This window comes from Juglans regia, chromosome 3 (assembly GCF_001411555.2).
Source record: "Juglans regia cultivar Chandler chromosome 3, Walnut 2.0, whole genome shotgun sequence".
NCBI lineage: Eukaryota > Viridiplantae > Streptophyta > Magnoliopsida > Fagales > Juglandaceae > Juglans > Juglans regia.
Window position 1 is genome coordinate 12,072,227 of NC_049903.1, and position 14,612 is coordinate 12,086,838.

Sequence of the window (14,612 nt, forward strand, 5' to 3'; positions counted from 1 at the left end):
GCTATATCTATCGAGCTCTTATATCAATAGTGTTAAAGCTTTTTTTTTCAACATTTTTTGTGTATTTTTTTTTTCTAAAAATTATAAAAATTAGAAGAAAAAAAAAACACAATACTATAAAATAAAAAACCGAAATGCTAAGAAAAAAACCACACATTTCGTTAATTTTGTAGGTGGAATTATATAAAAACAAAAACGAAAAACGCAAAACTTTTGTAGGTGGAATTCATCGTGGCTATATCATTTTCCTTTACATAAAATGCAAAACCCATTAGTCGTGGAGCTAGCCCAGCAGCCAGTCTTATGCTTTTAGCACTTGAGTCGAGGCCTGACCAAAAATTCAGAAACGCTCAAAATAGTGTTAGGTCCTGCCTCCTGGAGTGAAAGGAGAAATCGTCGTGGCCCAATTTCGACAACTTGCCAAAACTAGTTGAATTTAAAGTCCGGTTTAGATATATAAAATGAGAAATACTTATAACCGGTCTATCTATTTTTCTTCAAATAACAGCCGACTAATAAAAACATGCCACGCATCACTTCCATTTTATCATCACTGAATCGCATCACATTAGATAACAGAAATCTTCTACGGTTCTACCCCCACCCCCCTAACAGAAATCTTCCCCCCCGCCCTCCCCCCTCGCGATTCTGCTCTGCTCCCCCTCGTAACGGCGTCGATCTCCCCCCCTCTCTCGCAACGGCCACGGCAACGGCGTCGACCTCCCCCCACCACCTTACACCGGTGTCCCCTACCCCTGATGCGAACTGCCCTCGCGATTCGAACCCCCCTCCCGACGAACCCCCTCACCCACGACCCTCCTCCCCCATCTCACAGTTTCAGACGCCATCTTGGATCCTCAGATCATCTCCTTTTGTGCAGTGTCCAATCGCATCGACTTAACTCACGCCTGCCAACTCTTTCGCCATCTACCGCATGGTATGGAACACCATTGTCATTGGATATTTCTACATGTAAAAGGGTATTTTTTTATTTTGGGTATGAAAAAGCTGAGATTGTAGGGTGCTATCTGGTTCGCCTTGGGGATGGTTGTTCTGCTTCATATTTTCTTCATCTGGTTTGAGAAAATTGCCGGTGTTTGCTTGCTTCAATTTTTCTTCATATTTCCAGTGTTCGGCGACTGGAGGTAGGCGACGTCTTCATCTTGAGCGGCGATGCAAAGAGACGACTGGCAGTGCAACGTCTTGCCTATTGTGATTCTGTTTGGTGAAGCCTAAGAGCACAACGCCAAGTGCAAATTTTATCCTTTTTTATCACAAAATTCCTACATTGAACTAGCTATAGCCATATATTTTAGTTTTGAGCTATAGTAACTTTTCCCACCTAGCTATATTTGGTGAATATTTAACGATACACTATTGAAGGACCAAATGAGTTTTTTATTATTTTTTCTCAATTTCCCTCCCTTTCCTTCCCTTTTTGATAATTTTTCTTGCCAAATTACTTTTCTTTTATGATAAAGTTTCTAATTGAGGGTACATTTATTTTCTATCATTATTAGCTTAATACACAATATAAAAATATAAATAGCAAAAAAAAAAGATTAGCAAAAATTAGTTTGTTAGTTTCAAGAATTGTTGTATAATTTTTTTTTATCAAATATTATTAAAATATATGAAGTATATTTACAAAATATGAAAAAAAAAATTTATCAAATATTATTAAAATATATAATATAATAATATTATTTTGACTTTAAAATGACTAGTCAAATATGGATTTAGATAGTCAAAAGTTAATACAATAGCCAAAATGTAAAATTTTAGCCAAATTTTAGACTTGGTCCATTGCCAATGCTCTAAGGAGCTTATTGTGTTTTTTTCCTACGCGTCGATGTCTTTAGCAGCCAGACCGTTCTAAAGCGTTTCTGATATATAAAATAATCTCATTTCATATTATTAATATAATTTTTTCAAACTCTCACATAAAATGTAATAAATAATTTAATTTTTTCAAATCTCAAAATAAAAATTATATTAAAAAATTATATTCTATCAATATTTTATTTAACTTTAAATAAAACATTTCATCTCATCTAAACTACGTAACCACGAGACCTAATTTTCCTTATAATGAATCCAAATAATCCTTTTTTTCTCGATAGGTTGATCCAATAAACCTATCAATAAACCAAGACATGAGATGAGTCTTGATTTGAATATTCATCTCATTTCATTATTACAACTTTTATAAATTCACACACAAATATAATAAACAATTCATTTTTTTCAAATCTCAAAATAATAATAATATTAAAAATTAATATTCTAACAATATTTTGTTCAACTTTCATCTCATCTCATCTCAATATCCAATCCTAACCTAAAACATCCGTAAATAATAAATGGTTTCAATGACCACCATCGGTCCATCTGGTACCCAATCAAGAGAAATATACGTCCATCAAAGTAAGCTTTGAGACATCATGACAGAAACTATAGTCTATATCCAAAATCTACTCAAAACTCTGGTTTTGGGTTCAGAGTATTCACGTGATCATCACGTAACATTGGACCTTCGAGAAAGGCCCTAAGCTAATTTCTTTACTTCTGTACCTCTTTCAGGCCCCGTTCGGCCGTACAGCCATAAAAAAAATTAAGAAATAAAATAACAAGCAGTCCAAATCCTTCAAGGCATTAGTAAAACTTGCATGTAGATGATGCAGTCTAAAAATTGATCAATTTTTAATCCTATGTGCCCTTCACTTACAAGATAACTTCGACTTAGAACTAAGTTTTCAGCAAAATGCCAGGCCTAGAAACAAAACAAATAAGCAAATACCAGTACTTCGAGGCAGCATTTATGACTCAAATGTACAGCTGCATCTAATATTTTTTTTTTTTTATAAGTAACAGCTGCATCTAATATTAACGGGTGTTGAAATCCCCATCCAGCTTCAAAGGTAGTTCATCATTTGCTATGGTGTAAATGGCAAAGCATCGTGTTTTCATTGAATTCCTCCTAGTAAAACCCCAAAAGTGATGAAGAAAGAGATTGAGGGCAGCCAGAAACAGAGAGGAAATAGATATTTGGCGCAAACAGTTTGACGTCCCACAATTGCTGGAAGGACAATAGTAATGGCAGAACTAATTGTAAGAGTTTCTGAGTTTGTAATGGCGAAACAAGTAATAACATCCAAGCCTCGAGTAAGATTTACAAAACATACTAAAGCTCGAATACTGGTGTGAAAGCAAACTATGCCTTGGCTTTCCCGGCCTGGAGAGATTGGATCCTCTGTTGTACCTTTAAGACCTGAAAGATGACCAAACGAGTAAAAGCAATTAATTCCTGTTTCTAACAAATGATCTAACACTCGATACATATAGATGCCCTTTTGGTGTAGTTATATTCATTCACAATATTCAACAAGGTTAAAACAATAAAATATAAAAGAAAAGGCACATAAAATATATAGCTTTTAAATGAGCAAGCTATAAGTACACAACTTATCATGGCTGGCACACCAGGACCCTTTTTTTTTTTTTTTTGGATAAGCTAACCACCATTGATCTTTCACCAGAGTATACAAATATGTTTGAAAGTATAATATAAAAACTACCAAATTTAGCTACAAAGCATCAACACAAACGGGGAAAACAACCTTGGTATTGAGATTCTCCACTAGGCTAGGCAACTCGATCCACAAGTCTATGTATAAACAGATGAAAATAGAAGCCAGAGAAAGCATCAAGGAAATTCTGGTCTGGGGAAAGGGGCAGTTTTTCACTTTTAGACCACAGGAAAAAAGGCAGCGAGCAAATACATAAATAAAAGGATTATTCCGAGCAATTGCTTCCAGTTATAAGAATAAGAGCATGCTTGAAGGAAATAACATCATCCAGCCACAAGTACAACCCATCCATTTTCAGTCTAGATCCCAAAAAAGCCTACACCCAAATCCTATTATGTTATGATGTAGATCAATCATTCCTAGCCCCAAAATCATCATAGGTTTTTTTATGCTTGCATAATACCTTCATTCTAGCTTTGTGGTTATTCAAACACTAAAGTGTACAGGAAAAATAATATCATAAATCAACCATCACCAGTAAAATGCATCACTCCTTCTAGTTTTTAAGATGGTTGAGTCAAGACTTAGTTCAGGTACAGAATAACGTTATCATAAAAAAATAAACAGAGAATATGACCCCTTTTGATAGCTCAATGGCAAAACAATCACTAGAAAAAAGGAAACTGGAAAAGAGTGTAATATTTGGTTGGAAGAAAGGAGAAATGAAATAAATAGATAGTTTTGACACTATACCCTGATTGGAATGGCATATGTAAGGGCAAGTGCATAAATGTAAAAGCCCCTCTAATCAAGCTCCCTTTCCTTCCTCCAATCTCTCCACTTTGGGGAGGGTTGAAAACAGTGGGCGTAGTAGGAGAAGCCATGCTTTCAATTTTTTTTTCCCCCTACCTTCAACTGAATGACGAATAGAGTCCACCTCCACTCCCCTTTCTTCCCTCTCAGCGCCCTTTCCATTCTTCTAGTTGCAAGAGGGCAAGGACCTAACTTTTCAAAACCCTCTTAACAGGCTTCCTTTTTTTCAATATCTGTTCACCCTTCAAGAGAAATGAAAATGGCAAGCTCCAAGGAAGACCTCACCACTCCATGCTAACCTTTACTTCCAATCCTTTAAACCAAATGACAGAGACTCACCCTCCCCTATCAGGGCCCTTCTCTATAGCATGATGCTCAATTGGGTATGCCACTATGGATTATGTACATTGCTACAATTACTCTAATCCAAGAATGAAAATTTCCACAAACACCTTTAGTCATTTTATCAAATCTACCAAAACCAAATATCTAAAATATATTAAGGGAATAATATTGTGTTTTATACTTTGTACCCCAACCATCAAGACCGTATAACGCCACCTATTTTACCTATTCTCCATGCATCCTAATGACCATACTGGACTAGAGTGCTTTTTATCAAATTCTAGTGGTTGGAGAGTGCATGTGTCAAGTTTGGTAATTCAGGGTGCAAAGAGCAAAACATCCTATAGTTTGAGGTGGAAATGTATTTTCCCCATATGTTAACTTCCTGAACCATGAAATCTACAACCTTCCTTTGTCATAAACATTAAGTACAAATCACACCTAAGACCACAGTTTGCTCCCCAAAAAGATATAAACACGTGAGGTTCATGAACGCAACATATTCAAATACAAGCAGTTAACATTTTTGCAATAAAATTGCAACACTATTGAAATCTGTAGAAATCAAATGCCTATAGTTGTATTTAAATTTGAATCAAATATCTAGAATAATAAATTTTTTCTTTGAAATTAGAAAAAAACCATCAGAAGGCATATCTTCTTATGGTAAATTTCACAATAAGAATGTGATACCCCATATGATAAGAGGATAAAGTAGGTGGTGTATGAGATTCTACATTGCTTGGAAAAGAGAAGTTTTTACTCTTTATAATGTTTCAATGGGGCTCCAATTATATCATTGACTAGTCTTGTTGGAGTTTAGGCCATATAGTTAGAACCTTTCATTGGGATGTTATAAATGGTATCAGAGCTTATCCCAATCATAAATGTGGGACTTAAGTCATGCCAATTACGACGAACTAGCCCGAAGAGGACGTCGGGAATTTAAGGGGTGGAGATTGTGATATCCCATATGATAAGAGGATAAAGATATGTGGTGTATGAGATCCCACATTGCTTGGGAAGGAGAATTTTTTGCTCTTTATAATGTTTCAATAGGGCTCCAATTATATCATTGATTCAGTCCTTTTAGAGTATAGGTCATGTAGTCAGGACCTTCCATTGGGACATTACAAAGAATAAGTTACGTTTCTTATTGAGTTTTCTTCAAATTTCAAGATCACAAAGTTTTTGCCATAAAATATCGCACAGTAGAAGCTGGTAGCTACAATTAATGGAATTTTAGTAAGGAGTTTGTGGTGCCCTAATGTTTAGCCATAAAATTCAAGTTTTTTCACAAACTTCCAAACATTCAATCAAAAGCAGAAATCAAAATTTTTCATGTTTGATAAACTACAAGATTCACCAAGTCATGCCTCATTATCATATGAGTATAATGGACTTGAAAAGATAATGATATCACATTGTCCTTAAGAATCATAGCTAAAAGTGAAGTGAGTTAGATATCGTGACTTCGATGTGTCCATATGTTATGTGAAAAGGAAGAATTCAAACCGCATCTCTCTTGCTATTTTGCTTATCCTCCAAATCTTGAAGAGTTGTATCAAGCCGTTTCCTGTTATGTACAAAAGTTTTTACAGTCAAATATGAGCAGCAAAAACAACAATAAGATGATGACAAGGATGATGTGAACAACTCCTCCGAATATATACTTTTTAAAAGGTGAGACCATCAACAGAACCAGACAAATTTGACATTACACAGAGACATCATGGCATATCTAGCCAGTTCCGAACCAACATATAATCGTAGGAAAGATGGAGAATAAAATTCAGGATCCACAGAAATTCCGATAAAAGATATCACAGCATATCTAGCCAGTTCCAAACCAACATGTAATAGTGGGAAACATGTGGGAGAAAAATTGAAAATAAAACATAAGATGACATGAAATAAAGTACCAGCAGGAAACAAGCATGACAACATTGCAAACACAGATCTTTAAAGCTAATATACACAGGAAAAAAATGACAACTGTAGCTCTATATGCCAAAGTCAATGGTTCCATGAACAATAATTTTTTGACAATTGAACAACAGATGCAAAGATTGATAGAATTAGTAGTGAACAACGTAAAGCATCAGGAGCATACAATTCAGCAGACATGTATTCGATTCTCTTGCGCACATTTGCATTTGCCTCTGCCAAATCCTGCTTTACAAGTACCGGACCAATCAACTTGTACACATTTGCATCTTCGCTCAGCAGATCCAACTCCTACAAACACAAATAAATAATTCAATTTGAACTGATACCTATTCATAATCAAATCATAAAGATTATATTAAAACTCTATTTTGATAGCATATAAAAAGAATTAGAATCTTTCATTCCAACAAATCTAACACAACATAGATAAGAACTTTGCAAACTTGCACTGGATAGAACTTCTCAAGAAAGAAAACAATTCCAAAACATAAACCAAACAGCTTTTCAATTCGGACATAGCATATCAATAAGAAGTATACCTGGAAAATTTTAATTTATTTTTATTCAACCTTCGTTTTCCCAGTAAAAGACTAGAAATTAAAAAGAAAAAACAATAGAGGAGGAAAGGGGAAGAAACCTTCAGGACAAGCTCGTTCTCACCGAGCTGAATAGTGTACTTCTTTCTCACTTGGTGATTCTTCGAAATATCTGATAAGTTATAAACCGTCATGAGATTCCAATAACGGAAACACATACAAATATGAAGGAGAATGGATCATACAAGGCTTAGGGTTTAATTGGAGGGAGGGAGGGAGGGAGATATGAAGAATACGATATGAAACTACAGCTATAGCTTGCCTTTTTGGATTTTGTTAAGATCGTCGGCTTTGGTCTCTAATTCGCGCTGTAGTTCTCGAAGAGCGGCTGGGGAAGCCATTTGTGCTCGCTTCTTTTTTCTTCTGCTGCCACCTTTTTCGGTTTGAGAATGGAGATCGAATGCGGTTGCAACTTGCTGGTACGCTTCTTGGGCCCAGTACTGAACGAAAATTAGGCCCAATAAGTTTTCGAACTTTCGAAGATTGGGGCCCAATAAGTGAGCCACTCCTTTCAGTAATTCTATTGGAGCACTTTCAATGAATTTTTTATAATATATATAATAATTTTTCAAAAGTGCTCTTTATTAAATTTCTATTTTAAAAATGTGAAAAGCTTTGGAGCGGACGGACTGATCTTTTTTAACGGTCCTCAATCACAATTTGTCACATAATAATATTATATATAATTATAAAATACGTAAATATTATATAATTATTTTAAAAAAAAATTAATTTTATTATTAAAAAATTAATTTTATTTTATATAAATTTTATATTTATTTTTTTTTTAAATAATTATACAACATTTACATATTCACGATTAATTTGTCTTTACCACATCAACAATTAGGTAGCACAATAAATCTTATTACACCTGATCTTTCAGAACCCTAATCACACCCGATAGAAATCAATTCATCATTCTATTGTTCAACCCATCAACACCGTCGAAGGAGTGCACTTAAGTAGCGTCGTCCATCACTGTCGTCCTGCAGCCCGTCCGTCACCGTTTGCTACTATAAAAATCCATAGTAGCTGCCATATATGCCTTAAAAACACTCTACCTAAAAATTACAGATTTTTCAAACCAAATGAGGAGAAATAAGAACCTGCTTCTTAACAAAACTAAAGAACAGGTTTCGATTCTGAAGACAAGCAAAAAACAAGATAATTATGAAAAAAAAATATCTTCAGGGAAAGATCAAAGAGGTTTAAAATAAACAACCTCTTCTAATCCAAAAGCCTAAAAAACCAACCTTGAGGGATCAAAAATAACCCTCCAAGCCGATCCAAAGAAAAATGAAAAGAAAACGACTAAAATCTACTATAAATAAAAGGAAAAAAATGTTTTTCTTTTCAAAAAACTAAAAAGAAAAACCTGGATCTCGATTCTGAAAACACCCGTCTTCAAAAAAATCTGTCTAAGTTTGCTTCTTATACATTTTAAAACGAACCCAAAAATCAGAACCAAAAGCTCAAGAGATCGTCAAGTCCATTGTGGCCAAGGTTGTGGCCAAAGAAGCTCGAATGGCAGCTTCGTTGCTTAGCCTTCATTTCCACAATTGCTTTGTCCAAGTAATATCTTGCAATATTAACTAGCAAAATCTCTTGTTTTTAAGATTTCCTAAGGAATAGAAAACATGGGTTGTCCATGCATGAATGCGAGATTTGGATGGACGGGCTGCAGGTGTTCGAAGGAAGAAGAGATCTGCACAGCAGAGGAGAGATCTGTTGTGAGATTTGGACGGCTGCTTCTTGGTAGAGAACTGAGATGGGGCTGCGTTTAGACGCTGAACGAATTGAATTGAGATGAAATGATACTAAAATATTATTTTTTAATATTATTATTATTTTAATATTTAAAAAAATTAAATTATTTATTATATTTTTTATTGAGATTTAAAAAAATTATAATGATGAATTAAAATGAATTAAATGAATTTATTTATCAAATGAAGAGAGTCGAAATTTTTTTTAGATGCGGTCTCATTGTAGTGTAAATGGAATGTTTACGTGGAATTAAGTTATTGGAGAGCTGTTTTTATGGTAGAGTTCAACCCAAACGATTATAGGATTAAGGGCAGGTTTGGGGTCAAAATCAAAATATAAAATTTTCATCTCATCTCATCATTACACTTTTTTCAAATTCCTATATAAAATATAATAAACAATTCAACTTTTTCAAATTCTAATATACATTTTTCAAATCTCAAAACAATAATAATACCAAAACTTAATATTTTAAACTTCAAAATAAAACATAAAATTTTCATCTCACCCTCCAAACCTATTCTAACTCTTTAAAGATATTTTTATATTCTGCAATAGAAACTCTTTAGATGTATAGGACATTATTCATCATTGTAAATATTTTTAATTAATTTATCTTCCCTCCGTGCTGAGTTTCTCATTTCTTAACTCTCTTTATTCACATTCAAATCCTTGCGCACAAGATATGCTTGTTAAAATATCCGACTAACCAACAAACCAAAAATAGAATGATTTTGGCCGTTGATGGCTTTGGATTTTCTTATACTATATGTTTCATTTTATAAAAACAATAATACTAATTTATATTTTAGTTTAGTTTATAAAATTGGATTAATTTAAAATATGACATAATTATATGACATTATATATGATAATATATTGTAAATATCAAAAGATACGAGAATATTATTAGAAGTTAGAGAAAATATTTGAAATGAAAAAAAAAAGATTAAAAAGTATAATATTTAAATAATATGAAGAAAAAATAAATAAAATGATGTATGATATATTATAATGTCAATATATAAAATAGGTAAATTTTGATTATATATTTTAAATAATAAGATAAAAAAATATATATTGAGAGTGCTCAAAGAATTTTAGTAATTACTTGTCCATTGCTTTAGGGGAAATATTAGAAGTTAGACCAATACTTCAGACTGACGTTAATATCTGTTGGTAAATGGGTTAAAGCCCATGACTTATGTTGAGACATTTAAGAGCATTTTTATTGGATTAGTTAAAAGTTAAATTTGATGAGTATTTAGTTATTAAAGAGTAAAATATGTTTACATTAGATTAGTCCAATTCTAAATATTTAGAATTTAACTACAGTGACTTTCAAAAATTTTTTCAAATTTAAAAATTACTGTACATACATCAAAGACATATTTTATTAATTATTTATCTCTCCCTTTCTTTCTATCACATATTTTATTACAATTAATATATTAATTTGACTTAGTGGTATATTAATTTAATTAGATCATGATTATTAATTAAAATATAATAAGTAGAATAATAAAATTAAATAAAATTAAAAAAATTAATAATTAAAAAAATGAAATATTTTTTAAATTAATAATTATTCATTACCATATAATAAATAAATGTACAATCTAATGTAGAGATTTAATGTGAATAATCAAAACTAAATTATCTTATATTATTTTATTATTATATAATGAAAAAATAGCTATTTCAATATGGAGATTTATGTGAATGGAATAGTCAAAAATTAAATTTCTCTTAAATTTATTAAAACTATCATTTAACTTTAACTAATCTAATGAAAATGTTCTAAGAGAATGGGCGGAAAAATTACATCGGCAACTCCTTATCAATTAAATAACTTTCTAATGGTTATTTAGCTATTTTAGTTAATTAACTATCCACAATTAATTAACTTTTAAAAAAGTTAATAAACAACGTCACGAAGCTCTTGAAAAATGAGTCTTGCATATTTTCGTTTTTTATTATAAAAACAAAATATCTCTAGTCTCTCTCTACAATTTATCAGAAACAACTATTTTAAATTGCGTTTGATTGATAAAGTAATTTCAGCTATCCCGTAAATAATAGTAAAAAATTAATAATAAAATATTAAATAATAAATAATAATTGAGTATTCTCAACTACTAAAACTAACCCTAAACTATAGAATCATAGATCTTAAAGTGTGGAATAAATTTAAAAGTAATGCTATACATCATACTCTCATTTTATTTTGATTATGTTAAGTAGTATGTAATAAATTTATCACCATTAGATGATAAAAAACTATGCAATAAATAATCATTTAATAATAATATATACGTCACATCATACTTAATAGAATGAAAGTGAGATGGTAATATGATGTATAGAATTTTTTTAAATTCAGAGATCTGAATAGCCTTCTAAATGACGTGGAGGTGCAATCTCAAAATTGAACATGAGTTATAAAACAAGCAAACATCCAACTTGTAGGAATTTCAGTCTACTTGAAATAATTCAAAGTCTAACAGTCTTTATTAAAAAATTAAAAAAAAAAATCCAATAATTATTAAACAGGACCACATAATAATGATGGGACAATGGAGTATTAATATCAATGTGTCAAGCATTCCCATAAGAGGACCGATCTCTAGTTCAAGTAGAAGACTATTTGTTATGAATATGCCTACCAACATTGTTATAATTGCCGTGAGACAGAGGAAGAAGACTAACATGGTAATGGCGACAGATAATAAATACATGCAACAACACTTCTCCATTCCCTTCGGTAAAGAAGCCAACTCGTACAAGAAAAATTATATTCAGCAACCCTATATTATATATCTGTAGAGAAAAAAAAAATAAATGTATAGTATAGAGTTGTTGAGTATAAGAACTTTCCGTACAACTATTATTATTACATCAAGAAAAAAATATTAGCCTTTTTATTTTTATTTTTTTGTCAATTGTAAAATTAGTAATTGAGTTTTTACATTCTTGTAATTTGAGATAGCAGTTTTTAAATTTTGTAAAGTTGATATTTGAATTTCAAGAAGCTTGAAAGTAGGTAATTTCATCAATCTTTCATTACAAAACTAACTTAATGCCACGTGTCATTTTTTATTGGCTGATAGGTACATCAGCCCATTGAATGATGACACGTGGCATCTTGATGATTCGTGACAATTGTGTTTATTGAAGTTTAAGAATTAATTTCTAAAAATTGAAATTTTGAAATGTAAAAACGTGAAAATCTAATTATTAATTTGTAATTAAATTTTTATTTTCTTGAAAAATAAAATGAGTTATGCTAGTTACACTACTTGGCGTGGGACCTCTTTTAATTATAAAAAACCTAAAATTATATTTATTAATTGATGTGAGATTTTTTATATATTCCAAATCACTGATGAATCACAGTGCGAATTCTTTCCCGCTATATTGTTGGAATCGACAAGAAACCACTCTTTTGATCAAAATGCCATGAATGTTGTATTATAACATGAGAAAAGCTCTCAATCATATGAGTTTAAAACTCATTTTCACACCAACCAATAAAATCGCAACACGTAGGCGCTTCAAGAGAAAAGAAACTGCACTTGGAAACACCCGATCCCCAACTCATATCCCTTCATTTCTCAACTCATATCCCTTCATTTCTCAACACGTAACCCTCTCTCCCTTTTTTCCTTTCGTTCTCTTGTTGCACCAAACCTACACCAACCTATTTGTAGTGTTCTCTCCCTCACTTGACGTAAGCACTCATTCTCTCCCTCTCCCTTCCTCTCCCTTACGGAAGCCCCAATGGACAAAAGCCCCACTGATGTGGATACATAAAAGTCTACCTCAAACAATTCATCTGAACCTCAAACAATCTACCTAAAAGTCTAAATAATGATTTGTGCTTTCCTCAAATATATTTAAAGAATGATCAATCTCAGACTATAGTAACTGAATTTTGTTTGGATTATGAGAGTCTCGGGATGGTTTATCTGAAAATCACATTTCAATATTATATCTAAGACAAAATAAAGACGATGAAGGACAAATATGGAGTTGATAGGACTCTGTATCCCCATCTAGATAGGGATACACGTCCTAAGTTTATCTTTCAAAGGATTGCAAAATGGGTTCGTCCTGGAATAACTATTTTTATTGCTTCAAATGAAATAACATCTGGATTTTTTTCACCTCTATTTGTAAGGTAAACAGCCCACATTTGCCTTCTCTCTTTGTAAGGTAAATAGTCCAAGAAAAGCTTGAGTGCAAAGATGGGGGAGGGAGAGAGATTGAGAGATGAGTTGGAGATCAGGTGTTGCCAAGTGTAGTTTCTTTTCTCTAGGAGCGCCTACGTGTTGCAATTTGATTGACCAACATGAAAATAGGTTTTAAACCCATCCGATTAGGAGCTTTTCTCTTATAACATTTGTACCTAATACAAGCACATCATTATTGATGGGAGAGTGTCTACATTACCACCGTTTTCAATGATTTCTTATGGTCATCAATCTACAAAAAACTCACTTTAATAATATTTTACAGTACATAATCTTTGTAACGAGAAACGATTTGTATAAATTCCTAATAGATAAATCTTATGTAAGTCCTTGTAAAAAAATAGATTCCGTCTTAAAAAAGTTGTACAAAAAATATTTTTTATTACTAGAATCTACTTTTTTTATAAAGAATTTGTATGATACTTGTCTATTTGAGATTTGTACGCTTATAATTACTCATATATAACTAATGGAAAATGATAGATTATTGAAATTCCTTACCTAAGTGTGTTCTTTTTTTTATAGCATTTGTGTTTGTTTATTTTTAGTATTTAAAAAAAAAACACACAAAATGCGATAAAAAGAAAGACAAAATACTTTGACACTGTTGATACAAAAGCTCGATGGCTTTGCTAGATGGATGCAGCAGCATCCATAACTAATAGATAAATAAAATATAACAAACAGATTCTCAATGATCATTTAATAGCATATCATAAAATAATGTTAAGATAATAAATAATATATTAATAACACTCTATTACAAATAATTTTAATTTTTTAAAAAATGATGAACTCGCAACTTTGGAGTTTTACATAAAGAGCTTTGCTACACAACCTCCACCACACTCCACATTCCACACTCCATACTTTTTTAAATTTTTAATATTTTTTTTAAATTTTTTTTTGAGTTTATTCTTTTTAAATTATTTTAAATTTTTTATTCATTATTTATATAATAAATATTTAATAAAAGAAAAAATAATAAAAATTAAAAATAATATGGAGTGTGGAGGTTGTATGAATATTAAGAGGTTGAGTAGATTTTTTGTTACATAAATAGCAATCCTTTAAAAAGAAAATAATAAATAATTTTAAATTTATTATTTTACTCCCATAGCCCATATCTATCATGTTATGCAAATAAAGATAAATGATAAATGATAATTACAAGTGCGCAAGCGTCGCATTTAAATAAATAAACAATTACGAGATAAAAAATTAACTATTTAATTTTAATCATTATCTATACACTATATATTTATTAAAAGAAAAAAATAAAAAATTATATATAATGTAGAGATAATGAGTAAAATTTTCCTTAAAAAACTAAATAAATCCTGTGAAAGGGTGGT

General features: G+C 31.5%; 1 protein-coding gene across 2 annotated transcripts; it reads right to left on the minus strand.

Annotated features, from left to right (window-relative positions):
• Positions 1-2,678: 2,678 nt before the first annotated feature.
• Positions 2,679-7,634, minus strand: LOC109021380 (prefoldin subunit 6-like). Of its 2 annotated transcripts, XM_019004001.2 has the most exons (6): positions 7,497-7,634; positions 7,276-7,346; positions 6,802-6,926; positions 6,204-6,264; positions 3,186-3,271; positions 2,679-2,980 (listed from the first exon to the last, which is right to left on the minus strand). In XM_019004001.2, exons 1-5 carry the CDS (start codon positions 7,573-7,575, stop codon positions 3,215-3,217), a joined length of 393 nt encoding a protein of 130 aa, XP_018859546.1. In that variant the 5' UTR covers positions 7,576-7,634; the 3' UTR covers positions 2,679-2,980; positions 3,186-3,214. The 2 variants fall into 2 exon arrangements, with proteins under 2 accessions (XP_018859546.1, XP_018859544.1); XM_019003999.2 differs by lacking the exon at positions 2,679-2,980 and having other exon boundaries at positions 3,014-3,271.
• Positions 7,635-14,612: the final 6,978 nt, after the last annotated feature.